This window comes from Coloeus monedula, assembly GCF_965178545.1.
Source record: "Coloeus monedula genome assembly, chromosome: 7".
Taxonomy (NCBI): Eukaryota; Metazoa; Chordata; class Aves; order Passeriformes; family Corvidae; genus Coloeus; species Coloeus monedula.
The window spans coordinates 38,989,862-39,012,737 of NC_138787.1; the positions used below are offsets into that span (position 1 = coordinate 38,989,862).

A 22,876-nucleotide genomic window follows, 5' to 3' on the forward strand; every position below is an offset into this window, starting at 1 on the left:
TGCAAAATATTCTCCTGGCTTCTTTTCATTGATCAGGTCACTGTGAAAATAAACCCACTGTGAAAATGAATCCACTGTGAAAATAAACCCAAATTCTCTATAAAAGGAGAGAATGTTTAAATGAGAATGAGAGAGAGCAAGTGGGATCTCTTGGATCCTGTAAATGGTGTGACTGGAAACACTCTGAGCAGATAGGCTGGCTCCTACTTTTACTGTATGAAATTTGAAGGCAGCGAGTGCTGAAGAATGAACAGACCTTGGCTTGGGAAGTGTCCGTGTGTGCTGCAGTAGTGAGGGACAGGATGGATTCTTGGCCGGGCTGGGAATGAGGAGAGCCAGCAGTGAGTCACATGGGCCACTGCAGACACCCCAGTGAGTTGGGTAAGAGCTGCAGCAGCACAATTGGAGCAGGCTCGCTGACCTCACAGCTGAGCACACTATTTAAGATCTGGCTCCCAGATGTTGCAGCGGGATCGAGCCAGCTGCAGAGCCAGCCTGGAGTGTGTGAGCCGGGCGTATTTACAGCCCCTCGCTGCCCGGGAGATGATTGCACTGCTTTTCTTCTCTGCCCTGCTGTGGGACAAGGCTCGAGCGTGGGGCTTCAAGGATGGGGTGCTGCACAACTCCATTTGGTTAGGTAAGAACTAACTTCATTGTCACCAATCGTTTGCTGCGGGGTCGCTGTGTTTGTCCAACAGGGGAAGGATGAGCACCCAGCACGACAAAAGCGAGCTGTGCACTGGTATCAGCCAAATCCTGCACTGAAATTCATTGAAATCACTTTACCTGAGCAGTGGCTGTCCCTTTTTACATGCTTAGCATTTTTAGTTTCACTGAACTGCTGGCAAAGGTAATGATAGAAATTTCATCCGAAAGTATTTTCCTGCAGCAGGAGGTAAAGTGAAAACTGCATTCATTAAATAACAGTTGCTTTGTTTTGAAGGAAAACGAGCCTGAAAAGAAACATTTGCCAAAGGAATGAATTACTTTCTGCATGAGCATACTTCCCATGCCTGGGGTCCTGCATATGAAACTAAATGATCTGGAAATAATAGTGATAATATTTCCTGGGTTTCTGGAAAAGTGCAGGAATGGGTATGTTTGGGCCATTGGTTTGTTCACATCATTAGCAGCACAGAGAAGATTTCAACAGGGCAAGACAAAAATGCTGTGGGAATAGTTTCTGGTACCACAAGAGGGTTTCAGGAGCTCTGAGAGTTCTTTTACAGCTCTTTATAATTATCCAATACAACAGAGAACTTACTCAGGATAGAGCCTCATAAAGGATGCCAAAATAAAGGCAAGCACCGAATGCTCTGTTTTCCAGACAAGTACTTAAAACTCCTTTATCCCCTATAGAATGTTGTGCATTTCCCTAAGGATTTCCAGGAGTCCCTGGAGCTGGCTGTGCTCAGGTGTCTCACGAGGGACTGGGGCCACGCTCTGCCAGCTGCTGCAGCCACCACGTGGCCCCAGCCCCTCTCAGAGGAGCCTGCAAAGCACCAGAAACACAAATGAGGCACGGAAATGATCTGTGGTGTTTTCCATTTGGCTGCACATTTTTAATGACTTCTCTCTCCCCCCCCCCCCCACCCCAAACCTTGGGCCATGCCCGTTGTGCCTCCCAATTCCTGAGGGTGCTCAGGTGGGGAGAGCTCCAAGGAAGAGCAGCTTGGCAGCTCCAGGCTCCACCTCAAGCAGCTGCTGTTCAAGAATTTGGGATAACAGGGATCATTTGAGCAGTTTCATGAATTGAAGTCAAATGGGAGAAAAAGATTTTAAATGCTTTAAAATGGAGCAACTGTGTGCTAATTGGAATGCAGAATAAAATTCTGTTTGGCTACACCTCTCAGCATTTACCATGAGAGTAAATAAAAATAAACAAGGGGGTGAAAAATTGATGGCTTTCTCCAAATAAAGAAACCAAAAGAGAAATGCACCATCTTGTGTAAGCACAGCAATAACATTATTGAAATGAACCTCAGTGCAGTTAATTGAATCACCAATGGAATTCAGTGACTCCATACATAAATGAAAATAGAATTGGCAAATTCACAGACATCCAGTTCATGCTTCTTTGTATTTCAAATAAAATAACTTGAATAGTGAAAGAAATCACCCCAATCTCAGCCTCGCTGTGCATGAGCTCCCCTCCCTGGAATAAAACCTGGGGATGCACAGTGACATCTGAGCTTTGCTTATCTCCTCTTCTGATAAAGAACTAAACCCAAAAGTCAGGAAAATCTCCATTTTACCTTTTCCCTCCACGAACCTTTAGCATATATATATAATCTTGAATTCCTGTCACTCTGGAAATGCTCATGGCTTTTACCTTTTTCCTTGTCACAAACCTTCTCCTGTTCCTCAGCCAGTGCTGCTGCAGCTGCCTCTGTCACCTCCCTGGGAATGTATTCCTGGTGCCAATGGAATTTTAATGCTGCTCATTTTTGCCACCAGCACGTTGTGACCAAGGGTTTATTGTCAGCTGAGGGCAGGGTTCGCACAGTCTTGCCCAGATTTGCTCATAGACTCATTCCAGTGCCAGTTCTTAGTGCCATGGGGTTTTTCCAGGACAGCTGCTGCATCTGTTCACAATTCCATTCCCATTCCCACCCCGTGTGTCAGGGGGGTTTAGGGGCTGCACCGACCCCGTTTGGTGGAGTTCTCTGAGTAGCAGAGGCCCCTGCCAGGAGCTCTACGTGGCCACCCTCTGCTTAAAAGTGAAATATTGCTCGTTGTTTAGCATTCAGCATTGGTTTCATGCATATTGCAGGTACTTCATTAGGCCAAATTTCACGCTGCTTGTGTTTGTGCAGGAGAGATTGGCTGTGCTTCACCATCTCCTGCTGCTGAGGGTGAGCACAGGGTCACTGTCCTTGCAGGATCCCGCTGTCTCTGGGCTCCAGGGAGGCATTTTAGGAAGTGTGAGCTGGAAGAAACATGTCCTGTCAGGTGTGGAACCCATGGCCCTCTGGCACGTGCTTGTGCTTGCCAGAAAAATCAACATTTCCTGCAGGTTTATCTGCAGGGCCACGAGCTCACGTCCATAAATTGCAATTTGTGTGCATTTTCCTCTGAATATATGCATAGGAGTATATCCAGAGACATAAATATGTAAATGAAGAGTTAACACTGCTCTGACCTAGGTCTGTGTTTGATGATGAGTTTATCTGCCTGCACAGCCCCACATGGAATTAAGAGGGACCGGGGCGGGGGGAAATTTGCCAGTGCAAGATCCCATCAGTTAATTAGCATATTCCATTAGGGAATGCTGTGTCATTAAACTGGGACACAGGGAGACAGCAGCAAATCTCAGAGCTGGGGGGAGTAGATGTGTGTGGTCTGTTTTTCCAAAGGCTACTTTTTCGTGTTGCAGAGGAATAAGAGATGAAAGCTGGCTGCTCCTTGCAGGGTGGTGCTGCTGCTGCTTTCAGCCTTGCAGACTCTTTGAAGAGCTGATCTTTCCAGCAATATTCTGGAAAATCTGGTGCCTGTCCATAGTGATATTTCAGCAGTAAGTAGGGGGAGATATCTTTAGAGGGATAAGATTTGAAAACAATGTGCCAGGTGAAAAAGCCAACTAAAAATGGTGAGATTTTAGTGGCAGCTCTGAGAGCTCAAGGAATACAATCGGTGTATGGGTGTTTTCCAATCACCTTCCAGTTCCCTTCCCTGTGCTCTGCAGGGATCAATAATGTGGATTCCAGGCTGTCCCAGGCTTGCAGCCAGGCCCAGCCCTGTGCTGCTCACTGAGGGATCCAGCCTTACCAGCCCTGCATTCCCAATCCAACACAACATTCCCAATTCTGCACACACAGGGAGCTGATTTATCCTGATTTCTCATGAGCTCACACATGACAGACTACTGAGTGACCGAAAAGTCATACTTCCTATGAATAAATTCTTCATTAGAGTTTTTGTACCAGAACATGCCATTGCCCCCCAGCTGTGGCTTGTTATGGCTAATGGAACTGGCTCCTTCAGGAAGAGTTTTCTATGGAGGCTCTGTTATCCCGTGCCCATGGCAGTGATATTCCCAGTGATGTTGTGATGGAGGCTCTCACTCTCCTGAGACTGTTGTCAGCATTATAATTTATTTCTCTGGGCACAAGGCCAGTGACTGCAGGTCCAGAAACCACCCTGGCAAACATCATCCTGTGTTTATTAAGGGCTCTCACCATTCCTAACCACAATCCAGTGCTGACTGTGGCTTTCTTAAAAACTCCCCTAACCAGCCAAAAGCACAGACTCCAAGCATGTCCCTAGAAAATACATTCTTTATTTTTATGCTACAAATAACTTCTGTAAAAATGCTCCCTGCTTTCCATCTTTTCTCGGTCCCGTTGGCTGGGGAGAGCTGCAAGCAGCCATTCCTCTCAGATTATGCTAAATATAAGTGAGACCTAAACAAAAAGCCCGTTCAGATTAGATATGCAGATTGCTGCTGAGACAGATTTCCATACATATGGCATCAGACAAGTGCAACATGCAAAGATTATAAAACTTGTAGCAGCACTGGCAGTTTCTAGGTTTCCTTGGAAAGCTGTTTTATCTCGGACTTGCCACGGCAAAGTAAAAAAAAAATAATGAAGAAAGTGCTTTAATTTTCCATGCAGCAGAAATGTCAGCCAGCAATTGTTCTGGTCCTGCCCTTTGTGACACACGCTCAGATACTTTTATTTCACATTTTTCCCCCCTTTAATTTCTGCCTTTCCTCTATCCAAGTAGCTGTGATTTCACTTCTCTGGAGATTCAAAACAAAGCTCTGATTCATCTTCCAAAGGCTCTTGGAGTTACAGCCAAAAGAATGCTGTGGTAGGGATCCAGAAGGAGCTTCCCCCGAGTCAGACAGGATACACAGAGCTTGGGATGCTGACTCCAGACTGTTCCCATAACTACTGCCCTCGGAGTCATCCCAGGGGAGGCCTTCTCGGCATTTGTTGACTTTCTGTTGTTCACAAACTCTCCAGGCACCGCCTCGCTCTGTTCTAAACTTGTCCCACACCAAATCCTACCATGGGGTTGTACGCACACATCTCCTTTGGGTCACACACATCCCTTTGGGATGAAAAAACATCCCTTTGGGTCACACACATCCCTTTGGGTTGCACACACATCCCTTTGGGTCACACACATCCCTTTGGGTCACACACATCCCTTTGGGTCACACACATCCCTTTGGGATGAAAAAACATCCCTTTGGGTCACACACACATCCCTTTGGGTCACACACACATCCCTTTGGGTTGCACACACATCCCTTTGGGTTGCACACACATCCCTTTGGGTCACACACACATCCCTTTGGGTTGCACACACATCCCTTTGGGTCACACACACATCCCTTTGGGTTGCACACACATCCCTTTGGGTCACACACACATCCCTTTGGGTTGCACACACATCCCTTTGGGTCACACACATCCCTTTGGGTCACACACACATCCCTTTGGGTCACACACACATCCCTTTGGGTCACACACATCCCTTTGGGTCACACACATCCCTTTGGGTCACACACACATCCCTTTGGGTCACACACATCCCTTTGGGTTGCACACACATCCCTTTGGGTCACACACATCCCTTTGGGTCACACACATCCCTTTGGGTCACACACATCCCTTTGGGTCACACACACATCCCTTTGGGTCACACACATCCCTTTGGGTCACACACATCCCTTTGGGTCACACACACATCCCTTTGGGTCACACACATCCCTTTGGGTCACACACATCCCTTTGGGTCACACACATCCCTTTGGGTCACACACACATCCCTTTGGGTTACACACATCCCTTTGGGTCACACACATCCCTTTGGGTCACACACACATCCCTTTGGGTCACACACATCCCTTTGGGTCATACACACATCCCTTTGGGTCACATACATCCCTTTGGGTGGGGAGGGATGAGTTTTCCTGACGCTTCCCGCGTGGCACAGGTGAACGTTTCCTCTTCACCTGGAAGAGGAGCAGCCCGAGGTGCAGGGCTGGGGGAAGCAGCTGGGGCTGGGGAGAGCTGAGCTGCAGAGCCTGTCCCGGTTTGTGCCCACAGAGCGAGCAGCCGGCGTGTATCACCGGGAGGCGCGCGCCGGCAAGTACCGCCTCACCTACGCCGAGGCCAAGGCCGTGTGCGAGTACGAGGGAGGACACCTGGCCACGTACCAACAGCTGGAGGCCGCTCGGAAAATAGGTCTGGAAAAAGTCGTGGCGCTTTGGGGGCTCACGGGGCTCCTGCAGAGGGGGGCCAGTGGTGTGTTGTCATGTCTGTTGTGAGAGATGTGTAAACTCCATGGATTTTTGCCCAAGCCGCCTACCAGGTAACGGAGCATGATGAGTGCCAGGGCCTCCCCACCCTCCCAGCCAGGAATTCCCAATTCCCAATATCCCATCCATCCCTGCCCTCTGGCACTGGGAAGCCATTCCCTGTGTCCTGTCCCTCCAGGCCTTGGCCCCAGCCCCTCTCCAGCTCTCCTGGAGCCCCTTTAGGCCCTGCAAGGGGCTCTCAGCTCCCCCTGTGTCCTTCCCTTCTCCAGGTGAACATTCCCAGCTCTCCCAGCCTGGCTCCAGAGGGGCTCCAGCCCTTGGAGCATCTCCCTGGCCTCCTCTGGACTCGCTCCACCACTCAACATCTTTTGTTTTCATCAAGATATTTTCTCTGCAAGGGAATAAGTTCTGTGCTTGGAGTGAAAAGTGGAGCTGAGTGAGGGGTCCGTGGTATTTCCAGTTGATTCCTAATAAGTTTTCATTCATTCAGAGCGCTGGGAAAACAATGGAAAATATCCTCCACTCCAGACATTTTTTCACTCTGCTGTTGAGTCAGAAGCTGGCTCCCAGCACCAGCACACATGTGAAAAGGGTACTTTTGTTTCTTCTGAGGAACTCAGAGCACTAGGATGCCACAAATATATTCCAGTTCCTCTCCATGAAAACATTGGATGGGTCTCTACCAGAGGGTGAACAACATTGCATTCTTTGGCTGTTGGTGTTAAGTTCTCAGCCACAAAATGCATTAACAGGACCTTTTTGCTTGGCAAGAAATACTTGAGGCATTTCAGGTATTTAAACTTAAATTGAAAGTGTTTTAAGCAAATACTTGGGGATTCTAACTGTCTGTAGTGTTTGCCTGTAGTATTTTATGTATTTTTAGAACTTAATGCTGAGAACTCTTGAGATGTGATTGAGTAAATTTGTGTGACCTCAAAAGAGAAACAAAGAACACCCTTGGAAAACTCATCCAATGGATAATTTGATTACAAGTGCTGGTAGAGCACTTCAAACTGACTACCCGGGGAACTGTGCAGTCCATCTGCATTTGATTTTGGCTTTCAGATGAAGAGCCAGTAATCACATTGTGGAGAACACATTCAATTTTATCCTCTGTGTTTAAAATTATCCCCTCAACGTCCTGTTCTCCCGTGTAGCTCAATTTCTATCAGGCCAATTACACCCAGGTCATTGAGTTTGAGTAAGACTTGGTTGAATAAGAGCAGCCTAGGATTGATCAGATCCACATCTCATTTTCCCTCTCCTGCAGGTTTCCACGTGTGTGCTGCTGGCTGGATGGCAAAGGGCAGAGTTGGTTATCCCATTGTAAAAGCTGGAGCCAACTGTGGCTTTGGCAAGACTGGAATTGTGGACTATGGAATTCGCCTCAACAGGAGCGAGAGGTGGGATGCCTACTGCTACAACCCCAACGGTGAGAACAGCAACCACTGGGCTTGTCCTCTTTTGTGCAAGGCTTTGCATTTAGCCTCCAATTTATCTGAATAGTCTGAGGAGTTTCTGCCCATAATCTGAGGGGGTTCTGCCTGTAACAGGCTAAATTTAGTGTTAACCCTTCTTTTTTGTGTCTGAAATAGAGCAACTCTGAAAATGAAGCCCTGTCTGGCAGTGGCATTCTTAGGAACTTTTCCTAGGGACAAACTCTTGGCTGAGAGGGTGGAGAGGCCCTGGCACAGGGTGCCCAGAGAAGCTGTGGCTGCCCCTGGATCCCTGGCAGTGTCCAAGGCCAGGCTGAACAGGGCTTGGAGCACCCTGGCACAGTGGAAGGTGTCCCTGCCCATGGCAGGGAATGGGGCTGGATGGGATTTAAGGTCCCTTCCTACCCAAACCATCCTGGGATTCTGATTCTGTGACTGAAACTCCCACCAGCTCCCAGCAGTGCTCTGTGTGTAACTAGATGAGGAAAAGTGGATCTCCAGAGCAGATCAGAGTTCCAACATGACTGACAAGAAGCTCAGCAGAGACACCTCTCCAGTCCCTCCACACTGCCCTGCAGGTGACTGCAATACTCACATGGCCACTGGCACACTTCAGCTTGGTGTCACTTCACTGAGCAGGGGAGATGGAGAACGTGGCACCAAGAAGGAAAGCACAGCTTAGCTTGGCTCTGCTGCTGCTCCCAGTGGCCTGGCAGAGCCTGTCCATGACGTCTGCACAGCTGTGCACATTTTGTTTGTGCTCCCAGGGCTGGAGCTTGTTTATGTGAATCGAATGGCTCTGTGGGGTGGGGGCCGTTCCCAGATGTTGCACACACAAAGAGCTGCGAGAGAGGCTCCTGCCCTCGGAATTACTGCATGGGACTTTGTCCTTTGTCAGCCCTCTCCTCCGGGCCGCGGGGAGCTGCTGTCCAAACACTGTTTGGTCAGAGCACAACAAAAGGAAACCAGAGCTGCCAGAACTGCACAGACACAAGTCTCCAGCGCTGCAGGGATTTGTAGTCGTGCTCTGTGGAGCCTGGCAGGGCTGTTGGCAGGTGGCACATGAGCAGCCTGGGGGAACAGAGACAAATCTCTGACAGAACTGAGCCTGTGCTCTGCTCCAGGAGGCCAAAGATGGCAAGTGGAACTTGTGGAAATGTTTGGGTGTTTGAAGTGTGCATCCCACCTAGCAGTGATCATGGAATGATGGAATCATGGAATGGGTTGGGAGGGACCTTACAGCCCATCCAGTGCCACCCCCTGCCATGGGCAGGGACACCTCCCACTGTCCCAGGTTATTCCACCCTGGCCTTGGGCACTGCCAGGGATCCAGGAACAGCCACAGCTGCTCTGGGCACCCTGTGCCAGGGCCTCCCCACCCTCCCAGCCAGCAATTCCCAATTCCCAATCTCCCATCCATCCCTGCCCTCTGGCAGTGGGAAGCCATTCCCTGTGTCCTGTCCCTCCAGGCCTTGTCCCCAGTCCCTCTCCAGCTCTCCTGGAGCCCCTTTAGGCCCTGCAAGGGGCTCTGAGCTCTCCCTGGAGCCTTCTCTTCTCCAGGTGAACATTCCCAGCTCTCCCAGCCTGGCTCCACAGCAGAGGGGCTCCAGCCCTGCAACCAACTTAGTGGCCTCCTCTGGACTTGATCCACGTGTTTCTTGTGTGGCAGCCCCCGAGCTGGACCCAGCTCTCCAGGTACTGGAGCGTGAGCTGAGCTGGAAAGTTCTGGGCTCATGGACAATGTACAAACTCAGGGCTTAATCCGTCTTAGTGCTCCTAATTCCTGTGCCCTCAATGCCCTGACACAGCCCCTCCCTCTCCCCAGCTCTGAACTGTGACAAATCCTAAATTCAGGCAGGATGAGGTCCCCAGTTTGGTCAGCCCCGCTGTCAGGGAGCTGGCAAAGTCCTGAATCAAACCAGGAGTGTTTTTATCCCAAAGGGAGTAAAGAGCAGCAGGAACAACAGGAGTACAACACCAGGTGTGTGATCACAAGCCTGTTTTTGTAGAGGACACACTTGCAAGAGGCTTTTGAAGAAGAAAGGATGAACCTGAGTGTCTGTGTGACTTGCAAGTACAGCTGTAAAGCTTGACAGAGCCAGAAATCCCAAGTGCCTTTTACATAAAACACACAGCTTTGGCCCCAAATCCACTGAAGTCAATGAAAGCTTTTCCTCTGAATTCAGTGAGTTTTGGATCATGCCTCTTGCTTCCAAAATATCTTCTTCCCAAAGCTAGGAATGACTGCCATTTACCAAGTGAATACACGAGAAGCTTTATCACTCTGGATGTTCCTGTGTTATTTCCTACAGATCTCCGGGTCAAAGTGCCTGAAGATTCAAACCACAGCCAGAATTAATTCTTAAACTCTGCTGGTTTTATTTCTCTCTAAGGAAAAGAGTGTGGTGGAGTCTTCACGGATTCCAAACATGTTTTCAAGTCCCCAGGCTACCCAAACGAGTATGAAAATGATCAGATTTGCTACTGGCACATCCGAGTCAAGTACGGCCAGAGGATCCACCTGCAGTTCCTGGAGTTTGATGTGGAGGATGACACTGCCTGTCTGGCTGATTTCCTGGAAATCTATGACAGCTATGATGACATCAATGGATTTGTGGGCAGGTAAAGCCAAGCCAGCTTTAAAATGCAAATGAATGTTTAATTTGTCATGCCCCCCCCCTTCAGAAGAACACTGTTTATAAATGATAAATTATAAAATATACTTACATGAATAATAGAAAACTCTTTTTTGAGTACTGTAAAAATCTGAAGAATTCATTGCTACCAAAGACTTACAAAAATTATTTTTCTATATAAACTGTTTCTTCTCCTCATTTCTTGCACCATTTGAACAAATGTTTTGTGTGACTGTCCCAATTATTTTTAAATTTATCAGGCTCTCCTCTCCTTATTTCCCTTGATTTTCCCCCTCAGAAGAACCTTATCCAATTAACACTGCTGAGGTGCCCCCAATTCCTGTAGCAATATTCCCTGATTTATCTTTCCTGGTAATTTGCTTTAATGTCATTAACACAGACCTGTTCAGAGTTTCAGGGAATTGAGCTTTGCCTTTTTCTGCTTTGTTAAATTAGATGAAAGAAAACTGCAAGACTTTTTATTTATCTGCTTATCCTATTTCTCCAGGAAGAACCCCAGGCAATCTCAAACAGTATTTTGTGTTTGCTTTAATTGAAAGGAGGTGTTAAACTATTAACAAAAATACATTTAATTAAAGTTATTGTCTGCTACTGTTATTTTCTAACAATTCCAGAACAAGGGTTATATTGTGTCTCTCTTATTAGATTTAGTTCCTTCTTTGCTTAATTCTCACTTTCTTTTCTTCAGTGTTACAGTTTTACTTACTTTTTATCAGTCATATTTTGGCATGAAGTGTCTGTATTCTCCAGAACAGAAATTAAAGCAGAAAAAGTGATAAAAAACCAATTGCTGCCACTTTTCACATCCTCTCTGTGACTCATGTGCAGCAAAGCAAGGATACAGTCCGTTTGTTTTGCTTTTACAGATAATTTAAATGGACTTTTTTTTTGCAATGTTTTTCCTTTCTTAGCCTTGGGTCACTCTTTTCCTTCAGCCCTTGTGGAATTGCTCTTTTTCTTGTTTTGAATCATTTACTTCCTGCAGATATTGAAAACTGGTTCCTCCCCTAAATCTTACCATGGGGCGATGACAAAAATTTCTTTAGGCAATCATTTTAACATAGAATTCCAAACACTGAAGACCTAAAACCAATTTATTCCCTTGAGCCCCAGCAGTGCAGGTCCCCATGGAGCAGGGCTGTGCCAGAGTTCCTGTGTCCTTTAATCATCACCATTTCCATGTTTTTTCCAGGTTTTGTGGAGATGAGTTGCCAGATGACATCATTAGCACAGGTAATTTATTTGCACTCTTTGTGGAAAATCAAGCAGGCAATTAATTACTTCTAAATAAATGTAAATCAGCCTAATTAGAGGGCATTGTTCCCTGGGATTAGATTGTGTTCCCTGGGATAGTCTAGGGATAATCTGTGTGGAAACTCATGTTGCTGTCAGAAGGAGAACAGAAGAATTGAATTCATGGAATCATGGATTCACAGAACAATGGAAGGGGCTGGAAGGGACATTAAAGCAGAACTTTCTCCAAACTGAGACAGCTGAAGAACATCTGCCTGGTTTTCCATGGAGCTGATGGATCTACAATCCTCCCAGCTCAGAAGCAGAGAGACCCAGTGGATTGCTGGAAAGATCTCAGCAGCTCAGCAAGAAAGAGCCAAAAAATATACCTGAAAAAACCTTAAACCCCAAAAAACCTACCTGAAATACCACGGTTTTATGCCCCCCCACACCCATAACCTCTGTTTGTGCTTCCCTCGGCCCAGGCAATGTCATGACCCTGAAGTTCCTGACGGATGCCTCGGTGACTGCTGGTGGCTTCCAGATCAGGTACACCACCGTGGACACGCCTTCCAAGGCAGGGGATGGCAAGAATGCAACGTCCCAAGGAAAAACAAACTTCTTATCTGGAAAATTTGGTATTATGTGAGCAGAGTAGCCAGACACAGAAACATGTTCTAGAGTGAACCCAATTCAGATATTTGTGTCTTCAGATGAGACTTTTTTTTTCATCTCTTTCTGAATTTTTCTCTTCGGCTTTTCAATAAGTTTTGTTAATAAACTACACTAGGGAATAAATTATAAAACGTGCTTACATGAATAATAGAAAACTATTTTTAGAATACAAGTACTGTAAAAATCTGAAGAATTCATTGCTACCAAAGACTTAAAAAAATTATTTTTCTATATAAACTGCTCCTTCTCCTCATTTCTTGCACCACTTGAACAAACTTTTTGTGACTGTTCCAATTGTTTTTAAACTTAACAGGCTCTTCTCTCCTTATTTCCCTTGAGTTCCACATATTTATTTTTTAGGCAGTTGCCTTTTTTCCTGTTCTCTACACATTATTATTTTTTTTTAATTAACTGATTTTCTTGAACTCGAAGGGTCTTTAGAGTCAGCTGATTTTTAAGACACATAAATTCATCTTGTGGATGGCCTGGGAGCCACCCATGTGAAGACTGGGAAGCAGCACGAAGAGCACGGGATCAATTGGATCCACACTTTAATTTTATTGTCAGATCAATCAGAAACTGGCCAATGGATTCTGTCAGGGTTTCCTCATCCAGAAAAGAGTTGTTGAAGTCCTTTCACTTCTCTGAGTCCACTTAGTAAAGAATTAAGCGGATGGCTTCGTAATGAGAATAAAACTGGTGAGATGAAGCACCAGGAGAAACTTCTCAGCGAGCACCAGCACGTTCAGAAGACACTGTCGAGGTGTTGCACATTGTTTACACGGGTTTAAGACTGTTCTAGTTTAAATTGCTGAATTTAAGTCCTTCTCCATATGTTTTTAACTGAAGCAGCATTAAAGCTACCTCTGTTTTAATCACACCAAGTTTGCAGCGAATTTTTTTTTGTTTCTTGCCAATGTTCCAGACTTTGAGGCATTTTATTTATTTAAAGGAGTAAAGAAGTTTTATGTTTGTTTCGGAGTGTTTTCTTGATTTCAGATCTGCTGAAATCTAATGCCCACTAAGAATTTTCATGTGAATCACATTTCATTTGGAGTGTTTGTGAACTCCTCAAAAAGCATTTCACACAAGAAAGATCTTAAGCTAACCAGCCCCATCTTTGCTTCATTTCTTCTAGTTCTCGATTGTTTAAATTTATTTAATTTCTGAGCTTTTATTGTAATTTCACTGGGAATATAATCCTGTTTTCTGGCTGTACTAGAAAAAAACATTGCAGCTCCTCTCCCGGTTATTTCCAACACTTTATTCATGCTCCACATGAGCACCACGAAACAAGTTTTCACTACATTTCACTACATTTATGGGTTGTAACCGTATCTAAAATGTGCTTTTTAATCCTGCCACCTTGTGTCCACAATGCCTGTTGTACAATGGCATTCCCATTTTCCAAGATCAACAACAGTGCTTGTTCACAGGGAAGAGAATAAGGAAAAGCACGAGGAGAGATGTTAATATTTTATTTATAACCTCGGGGCGAGGGAGATTTTTTGTTTTTTGCTGTTGTTCTTTCTTTAACTGAGAAGCAACAGGTCTTGGATTGGTATGGATGAGAAGCAGGGATACCTGCCAGGAATCCCCATGGGGTACTATTTTGGGAAGAGAGCCTTCCCAGGATACCCACGCCCGCTGGGCATCTCCAGCGGCACAGGGAAGCCCCGCCGGTGACAGACTCCGCCATGGACGTGATGCTCCGGCCTGGCTCCATCCCGGACATCCAGGGTTTTCCGCACACTTTGGATTCGCTGCCAGGGCCGCAATTTCCTATTTCACCGCTGTAGCCCGCAGCCGTCACCTCCATCGCGCCAGCCGGGACATCCCCTACGGGGGGAATTCCGGGCTGTGCCGGCACGTTCCTGTGGAGCTGGAGCGCAGCTTAAGGTTAATTCCCAGTCATTAATTAGGGATTTGACCTCACGTGAGCTGACCTGCAGCTTCCTCCCGAGGGGCAGCTCCCACCTCTGCTCGCTGTGACCAGGGACAGGACCCAGGGAACGGCTGCAGCTGTATCAGGGCACGTTTAGGTTGGAAATTAGGGAAAGTTTCTTCCAGCAGAGGGTGGTCTGGCACTGACCAGGCTCACCATGGAATGGCCACGGCTCCAAGGCTGCCAGAGCTGCAGGAGCGTTCGGACAACGCTCTGAGGGATGCACAGGGTGACACCGATGTCTGTGCAGGACCAGGAGCCGGAGATGGACCATCCCCGGAGGTCTCTTTCCCGGCTATTCCACGATTTGCGGGCCGGGAGCGCCGGCTCGGGCCGAGCACCCTCAGGGCAGAGGCGGCCCCGCCCCCCGCGCTCCCCCGCCCTTCCCGCCGCGCCTCCGCCAATCAGCGGCGGGGGGCGGGGCTTCCACGGGGCGCGGGAATCCCCGGGCCGCGCTCCCATTGGCCCGGACCCGCGCGCCGCCGGGCCCGCGCGCGCCGCCATCTTAGCGCGGGAGGCGCGCGGCGCTGAGGGGCGGCCGCGCTGGGGGGAGGCGGCAGCGCCATGAGCGCTCCCGGCCCCGATCCCGCCGCGCCCGGCGCCGGCTCCAGCCTCGGCCCGCTGCTCCACACCCTGGGGGACCCCGCCGCCCCGCCGGGAGAGCTGACGGACGCGCACCTCACCATCGTCAGGTGAGCGCGGGGGGACGCGCACGCTGCCGGAGGGGAGGGGAGGGGAGCGGGCGGCCTGAGGGCTCGGGCCGGCCGGGCCGGGCCGGGCCGGGTGTGGGAAGGGAGAGAGCCGGGAGGGCGATCGGAGCGGGGAGGTGCTGCCCCGGCTGGGATCAGGGAGGCAGGACTGGGGACGGCGTGGCCGCGGGGGAGACCGCGGGAGACACGCGGGTCTGGGGGGAGGGAGAGGAGGAAGGAAGAGGGAAGGGAGGGAGGAGTGAGGGAAGGAAGGAGAGGAGGAGGAGGAGGGAGGAAGGAGTGCATCGCTGTAGGGTCTGCGCATCCCAGAGCCTCTCTCCCCTCCTGGATTTCTTGGGGAATCATCAGAGGTGGCTGAAGGAATGTTGGGAAATAATAACTTTCTTTTAATGACAAAAAAAAGGAACTGCGTTGCAGCTTTATGTTTGGAAGAGTGAAGTTTTTAGTTGTGTTTTTCGGGTTTTGGAGCGATCGTGCCTTGTTTTAATTGCATTTCTTTCTGGAAGGTGCTTCTTGCCCATGAGGTTGTGCCTGTACGTGCATCGTTCCGATTTTATCATGTGCAAAGGCACGATCTCTTGCTCTCCGTGTCTCCCTTGAGTTCCTGCCCTTAGTTCTGCAGTGGCTTTTAAAGCTGTAGCTACTCAGATACCAGATTTTACAGGTTTCTAGAAATAACTGGCAGCAAAAAAAGTCCTGATGTAAGTATTAAGCAGCAACAGGTTTCTCAGGTTGTCCTGGATGACTGAAGTTAGCACGGTTTGGGTTTTGCTGTAAGAAACTGATAATTAACCTTTTATGGGATAATTACGGCTCTCCTGCAAGGATGTTCCTCACATATGTGCAAAGTCATCCTTGCTGGTTGTCAAACTAGGATTTTCCTGCAGTGGGGAGCCTGCATTCTGGAACTGCTTATAAGGAATGTGCTTTTTCAGCTCCTGTGTTTCTGTTTATCCGATTTTCAGCAGTCATTTAAAGCTTGCCTGTTAGCTCGTAATGTTTTCTAGAAGCTGACCAAAAAGTGAAAGCCCTTAATGTTTGTGTAGATGTTCTATAAGCAGAAAACGAGTCCTTGCTCACTTTGTGCTCTAACACAGGATTTTGCTGCTGGGTCAGACCATGTGGTGACATTTTTGCTCTTTAGCTCCTTCAGTGTTGTGTCAATTTCTTTCAAGAAACTTCACCGCTGTGTGTGAGAAATTGAATGTTAAGTCAGTTACAAAGTGTTTAACCTGTAAATATTGTTTGTTTTCCCTTCCTCTCCTTACAGTCGCTTGACTGGTGAAGGAGGCAAAGCATTCGCCGCAGATGTCAGGAAACACTTCCCTCAACTCTGCAAGGTGTTTAAGGTATGGTTTTTCCAGTCAGTTCTCTACACTTCAATGAACAAAGATCTATTTTGGTGGACAAGGTCAGTGGGCATTGAAAAAACAGAATTGAACTCATTTGTAGAGTCACAGATTCATTAAGGTTGGGAAAGACATCCTAGATCATGGAGTCCAATTTTTAATAGGAATGCAGGGTAGTGATAGAGTAGGAAGGGGGTTTTTGGCAAAATAGATCTTCCCTGTGATGAGGAATTACTGCAAGAAAAAATAAAATGCAGGGTCTTGGGTGTGTTCAGGCAGTATTGCACAGTCAAATCTAATCTTCCAGCCAGAAGAGATAGCTGCCTTAGAAACACTTCAGAATTCAGAATATGCAGTAAGCATCAAGGTTTTTTTAAGGATTAATGTAAAGATTGTTTTTAGCCATTGTTCCCTTTTGTTTTCAGAAGTTTAAAAACAATTGGAGGGTCAAGTGATAGAACATAACATATATAGCCAAGGTGGAGAACTTGGGATGTTTAGGATTTACTTCAGTAAAGATGTCTGAATTACTGAGAGCAAAAATGCTTTCAGCACCTCAAAGTGTTTTATTGATTTGCCATGTATGGAATTCAGGAAGGATTTCCTACATGGGTGCATTTTTCCACCAAGTGTTTGCTTTTGTCAGCTTCCCAGCAGTGTTGGTGTTCAGACAATAAACTCAGTATTTCTCAGCTACTTTTCTAACCTGAGATTCTGTGGGTTTGGTTTTTTTTTTCCAGGCACACATTTCTAGTCCAAACTTGGAGCTCAGTAATGCAGCATTGCAGGCCTTGGGATTCTGCACTTTTAATTCAAATAACACAGCTGAATTATCTGGTAAGCAAAGCAACCTGTGAGTATAAATATATACATCAGAGTTCTTTCTTTATGCCTGTCTTGGCATTTATTTTAATTTTGACCAGGTTTTGTCTTTTATATGAGCAGTATGATCAGTTCATTAATTACATCTTGTACACAAGTCTGGTGATACTTTTTCATGCTCTCATACTGATTCTGTTGTACTAACTCCTAGTTTCATTAAATGCTTTGGTAGCAATTAGTACAGTAATTAGTTGTGTGGAATTAGTGATCAAAAAGAAATGTTCACGTGGGAAAAGAGTGAAGAGCCTATTTTTAGGGTTTGGGGGTGCACAGTAGTGCTTTTCCATGTGTTCCAGCTTTTACTTGGAGATTTCTGGTGGTTCCATCAAACCATTGATTGGTTTGAGTTGGAAGAGACCAATAAAGGTCATCTAGTCCAGCCCAAAATATTTCAAATTAATCTAAAGTAATCCAAAATCTTATGACCTGCATTCCTAGAAAGTACTAAATCCCTTTCAACAAAGGTTTTGTTGCTAAAAAGTTGAGGCTTTGTCTCAAGGTAAAACCACAGGGTTTTGGTAACAGGGGAGAGGGCATTTTTCCTGTTTGAAACTGGTTCTTTTGGTTCTCCTACTCAATTTTTTCAGTGTCTTCTGCTTTTCTATTATTCAAAATTTCCTCTGGTTTCCTGTGAGAATGAGGCATCTCTAATAATGTCTGTGTGGTGTCTTTTTTTCCTCCCATAACTCATTTTTTTTAATCTGTTGATAAATTACAATTTTGTTAGAGAATGTCAGGCTCCAGGAACCACAAAGCCCTGAAAACAATGGGGAGGGAGGGAGGACAAGCAGCTCCTGTACCTTTGTGTGTACATTTGACTGGGGAGAAGAGTGAATGTGTTCTTACATTTCTCTGATTGTGACATCATTCACCCACAAAGTGCAGATTTGTAGTAAATCAGACTATTAGCCTTGAATTTTAAAGGAACTCATGATTTCTCCATCTGTGTTCCTAGCTGGATGTAAGTTCTAGATTAACCTCATTAATTTTTATGTAATAAGCTACAATTTTACCACCTTTAATAATAAAACCTCTTGTAGGCCCTAATGTGAATTTATGTCAATGTAGCAGTGAGATTGACCAAAGTGCTGCTAAATTCACTTAAAATCCAAGAAGTTTTGAAGAATTAAATACTTTTTCTGTAGTTCTGGTGAATTTAACTAAAGTTGTCTTCTAATTTTATGGATTCTTATAAAAGTAATCCAGATGTACAACAGTACTAGTATTTATATATTAATATATTTTCAGCTTTTTGGCTACTTAATTGGGAGAGAAAGTGCTCCAAAGTAATGCTGAAGACAATGGACCCTGGGCAATGTTAAGTGAGCAGAATGACCTGGCCTGTAATGAGCAGGCTTTGAGGGTTTGTGTGTTCTGCTTTCAGCCACTGAAATCCAGGACCTGCTGTCAGCAGTGAACAGCGTTGCTGTGAAATCCTCAGACAAAAACACTCGCACTCGGGCACTTTGGGTCATCTCTAAGCAGGCATTTCCTCCAGAAATTGTGAAAAAGGAGGTGAGTTTCTTCATTTTTCATTTTCTGGCCTCATTTCTCACAGAGAGGAGGCTTAAGAAATTGTTTAAAAAGAGGTGAGTTTCTTCTCTTTTTTTTTTTGGTGGCCAAGGCAAATCCTTGGTCACTCTCCACTCAGTAGCTTTTGAATCTGAAGGCTATTTCCCATCAAATCTGACAGCCATGTATGAATTCTTGGAAAACCTGAGCCAGTAATTATTGCTTTCCTTGAGGGAGAAAGCTGCAGTGTGAGCAACTGTATTAGAAAGCAGTGAAACAGCACAGGGGAGAAAGGTTATGAATATTGCAGTTTGAAACGAGACCTGGCATAATCCAAACACAACGAAAAATGAAATGCCCTAATTGCAGCTCCTCATGGAATTATTTGTATCTAGGGGCTCACTCTGCTCTTCTCTTGTTTCCTCAGGTGTCCAGCATTCTCTCGACCCTGGAAACAATCCTGACTAAAGGAGAAGTTCAGTCTGTTGTGGTTGAATATGAAGCACTTAATGTTATTATACGGTGAGTGCTCTGCAGTATTCACTTGTCATCCTTAATTTGAGGGGGAAACTCTTCATACAAAACCTTAGTGGCACTAAATATGCTAAAGAAAAAAAAAATTTAATGCTCCTTGAGTTGTTTAATATGTTAAGGATTGTTTTCCTCCAGTGTTGTCCTGGTTTTGACTGGGCTAGAGGTGATTGCTGAGTGCTGTGGTTTGGGTTTGGGATGGGAATAATGTTGATCACACAACATTAGTTTGTGTTTTAGTTACTGCTGAGCAGTGTTTGCTTTAAGTCAAGGTCTTGGCAGCTTCTCACCCCACCAGTGGGGACACAGGAGCTGGGAGGGGACACAGCTGGGACAGCTGATCCCAAGTGAGCAGGGGATATTCCATGGAATATGGCATCGTGCCCAGATGGGAACTGGGGAACTGCTGGGCAGTGCGTGGGAGCAGCTGCACTGTGCACCACTTGTGCATTATAACTGCAAAAGATCACCTTAATAATGACATAACCATTCTGATGCAGAAATCAGACAATATTCAGAGGAAAGCTTTGCTTTCATTTTTAATGGCTTTTTAGGAATTATTTCCCAAGTCTCACCTGTGCTTCCCAAGTCGTGTTCATTTTGTTTCCAGAACCTGCCTGGTTGAGAAATTTTCTGCCATTATTTGGGGAATTATTTAAAAATATCCCCTTGGCAACACATCTTAGTGCAATGTTTCCCATAACACTGTTGCGATTCCTGTCTAACTCCAAAGGTGACTTTTTAGGACTGTCACTGTGAGCACATTGTTTTGGTCAGCAGAACTAGAATATTCAAATTTTATCTTTGTAAATATGTTGAGCTTGTAGCTTTACTCTTGTTTAAGTATGCTCCTCAACTTCTGGCATCTGGTTTGAGCTGCAAATCTACGTGAAAGTGAAATAATTCTTTTAAAGAGTGCTTTTAGAAAGTGCACTGGCTTTAATAAAATGACTTGAAAGGCAGCAATTTTCCTTAGTGTACAGCAAATTCTCCATAAACTGTAGGGATGGGGCTGTGACTTTGCTGGGTCAAAGGGGACACTTGACAAAGTTCCAGGATTTCTAGATACAGGCTGGTTTGAATATATGCCAGGTATTCCCATTTCTGCCAGGTTTTTTGGTGTGTGTGGGATGGTAAAAAAATCCGGAATTGTTTGTCATGGTGTGCTCCAACAGCTCAGGAATAGGAGGATAAAATCAGAGCTCTGACCAGGCCAGTGTTCATGGAGTCTGTGCAAACCTGGCTTGAGATGTTCCCAGAACAGGTGGGAGTTGTTCCCAGCTGTGGGGGAGCTGTCTGGGCTGCTGGGAACACCCAGGGATGGCTGCTGTGCAGACTTTCTGTGGGCATTCCTGGTGCATTCCTGTCAGGCTCTCAGCTCCGTTGCCCAAATTGTTGTGATGAAACAGAAAGGACAGCTCTAAAGTCAGTTTATTGCTCTTTTGGAGAGGTTTATCTGAAATAACACCTGAGCTTTGCAGTTTTTAATAAAATGTCAAAATACAGTTGATGAAAAAGTTTGGAATGGTTTCCTATAAATCACAGATTGAATTAGAGCATTTATTAATGATAGAAAGATAATTTGAGTGCCTGAGCAGTCTTGCTGATCTGTAATCCCTATTTTTGGGGTTTGTTGGTTGTTTTTGGATCCAGCTTAATGGAGCAAACTCCAGCCCAGATGGGAGAAGAGGCTGTGAGGTGGGCAAAGCTGATCATCCCTCTGGTTGTCCACTCAGCTCACAAAGTGCAGTTAAGAGGTGCCACTGCCCTGGAGATGGGAATGCCACTGCTCCTGCAGAAGCAGCAGGAGGTGGCAGCTGTCACCGAGCACCTGATGACCACAGTGAGTGGCAATGCTGGGCCTTTGGGCCAGGGGCAGCAGCAGGAGGAATTGGGGGGTTGGGGGCATTGATTTGAGTTCCTGTGCATTGCCAGCAGCTTCTTGATGGCAAAGGTTTTAATGGAAAAATTCCTTTAATAGCAGTGTTAAGTACAGGACCACTGCAAAACGGTGGTGCCTGAGTAGGAGACAGAATTGGGAGGCCTGAGAGTGGAGATGGAGGCAAGGAAGCAAAGGATACTCAGCATTGTCCATGTCCATTCAGATTCCCCATCCTGTTCAGCAGCAGCCCCTTGGTGGTGTTGGTGAAGCTTTTCATGTTCCCCTGCACTTCCAGGACTATGGACTTGCTTGGCTTCTTTATTTTGCCTTTTTCCCTGCTGAAAAACCAGAAAACCCAAACAAGGAAGGTGGTGTTTGGGGTCAGAGTGTGTTTTGATTTTAGAGTTGGAGGAAATGCAAACATTTTAGGAAATGAATTTTGATTTGTTGGTTGCTACCATCAGAATAACAACCATAAATTTCAACTGAAAAGAGAATCAGGTGGTAGCAAATGCTCTGTGGTACAGAGTGAAATCCTTCTGATGTAGAAACAGGTTGGTTGTGTCCCTAGACATTGGTATGAGTGTATAGTTTTTAGAATATTTTAAATATATTTCTTGTAGAAATTCTGTTTCTTTCTGTCTGCAGAAATTAATTTCCGAACTTCAGAAATTGTTTTCTACAAAAAACGAGACCTTTGTGTTAAAACTGTGGCCCCTGTTTGTGAGATTACTTGGAAAGGTAAGCAGAAAGGCAGCCAAGAATCTGTAGAAAAGGAGTTTTTACCAGCAGAAATCTCTTAATTCTCAATTTCTTCCTCCTCAGACTCTGCATCGCAGTGGCAGCTTCATCAACTCCCTGCTGCAGCTGGAGGAGCTGGGATTCCGCAGTGGCTCCCCAGTGGTGAAGAAAATTGCCTTCATTGCATGGAAGAGCCTCATTGATAATTTTGCTCTAAATCCAGGTAGATTTAAAAAAGAAATAAAAATTAACCTGAATTGTTTTACCTGCTTTAATACATAACTGGAAAAACTCTGTTAGTGGTCAGTGCTCTGGTAGATACCACTGGGTGTGCACATAATGTTGGTGTGTAGAAACAGATAAAATTCAAGGTTTGGCTTTCTTCGTTGTTTTTTTTCCTTGTTTTGTTTTCTTTTTAAGGCAAGGTGATAGTTGGATCATTTGTTCTGTCCTAATTGTTCTGCTGAGGCTGGTAGAAATAGAATAAAATTAGTAAATCGTGTTTTGTAATGCTTTAATTGATCCAAACAGCAATGAAATGGAGAATAAAACATTCTGTATATTTTATTTCAGATGGTGTGGGTTAACTGGACAAGGGCAATGCTTCAGGATTCCAGAAGTGTTAAAAAAAGTAGTTTTAAAGGTCTAACCTAGATCTGGACAAGTTTTACGTCTAGCTTGTGTCAGAGGAATATTTTTTACCTTGGTTGTGCTTCTCGGTGTTCTGAAAGGAAAACTGTTCGGTTTTCCTTTTCCTGGGGCAGATGGGAGCTAACAGAGCGAGCAGGGGGGAATTTCTTCCTGTTCATCACAGAATCCCAAAATGGGTCAGGTTGGGTCACCTGGCCTGACCTCTCTGCTCAAGCAGGGTCAGGTTGGAATTCAGAAAACTTCATTTCAGTCTTGGTATTGAAAAGAAAGACTTGATTTTTCCAGAGTTATTCTAGATAATAATTAGAGCAGTAAGACAGTCTGAAAGGCTGCTGTGTTTGAGTTTTGCAGATTGCCAGTAATTGAATTGGAAGCTAAAATATATTAGAAAAAAGCAT

The 22,876-nt window shown here is 45.7% G+C and overlaps 2 protein-coding genes across 2 annotated transcripts in view; both read left to right on the forward strand.

The window, feature by feature from the left end:
• Positions 1 to 543: 543 nt before the first annotated feature.
• TNFAIP6 (TNF alpha induced protein 6) lies at positions 544 to 12,401 on the forward strand (the record flags this gene model as incomplete). The annotated part of the gene is made up of 6 exons (XM_082284765.1): positions 544 to 637; positions 6,063 to 6,200; positions 7,545 to 7,706; positions 10,104 to 10,332; positions 11,560 to 11,600; positions 12,086 to 12,401. The coding sequence occupies 6 exons, from the start codon at positions 544 to 546 to the stop codon at positions 12,247 to 12,249; spliced, it is 828 nt and encodes a 275-aa protein (XP_082140891.1). The 3' UTR covers positions 12,250 to 12,401.
• A 2,383-nt stretch (positions 12,402 to 14,784) lies between these two features.
• Positions 14,785 to 22,876, forward strand: part of RIF1 (replication timing regulatory factor 1) — a gene marked incomplete at its 5' end in the record, with an annotated part of 28,256 nt that continues 20,164 nt past the window's right edge. Inside the window, 8 exons of the mRNA XM_082285608.1 lie at positions 14,785 to 14,912; positions 16,201 to 16,279; positions 17,020 to 17,116; positions 18,546 to 18,676; positions 19,101 to 19,195; positions 20,858 to 21,047; positions 21,735 to 21,827; positions 21,912 to 22,050. Coding sequence (XP_082141734.1) covers positions 14,785 to 14,912; positions 16,201 to 16,279; positions 17,020 to 17,116; positions 18,546 to 18,676; positions 19,101 to 19,195; positions 20,858 to 21,047; positions 21,735 to 21,827; positions 21,912 to 22,050 — 952 coding nt within the window. The remainder of the gene's footprint in view (positions 14,913 to 16,200; positions 16,280 to 17,019; positions 17,117 to 18,545; positions 18,677 to 19,100; positions 19,196 to 20,857; positions 21,048 to 21,734; positions 21,828 to 21,911; positions 22,051 to 22,876) is intronic.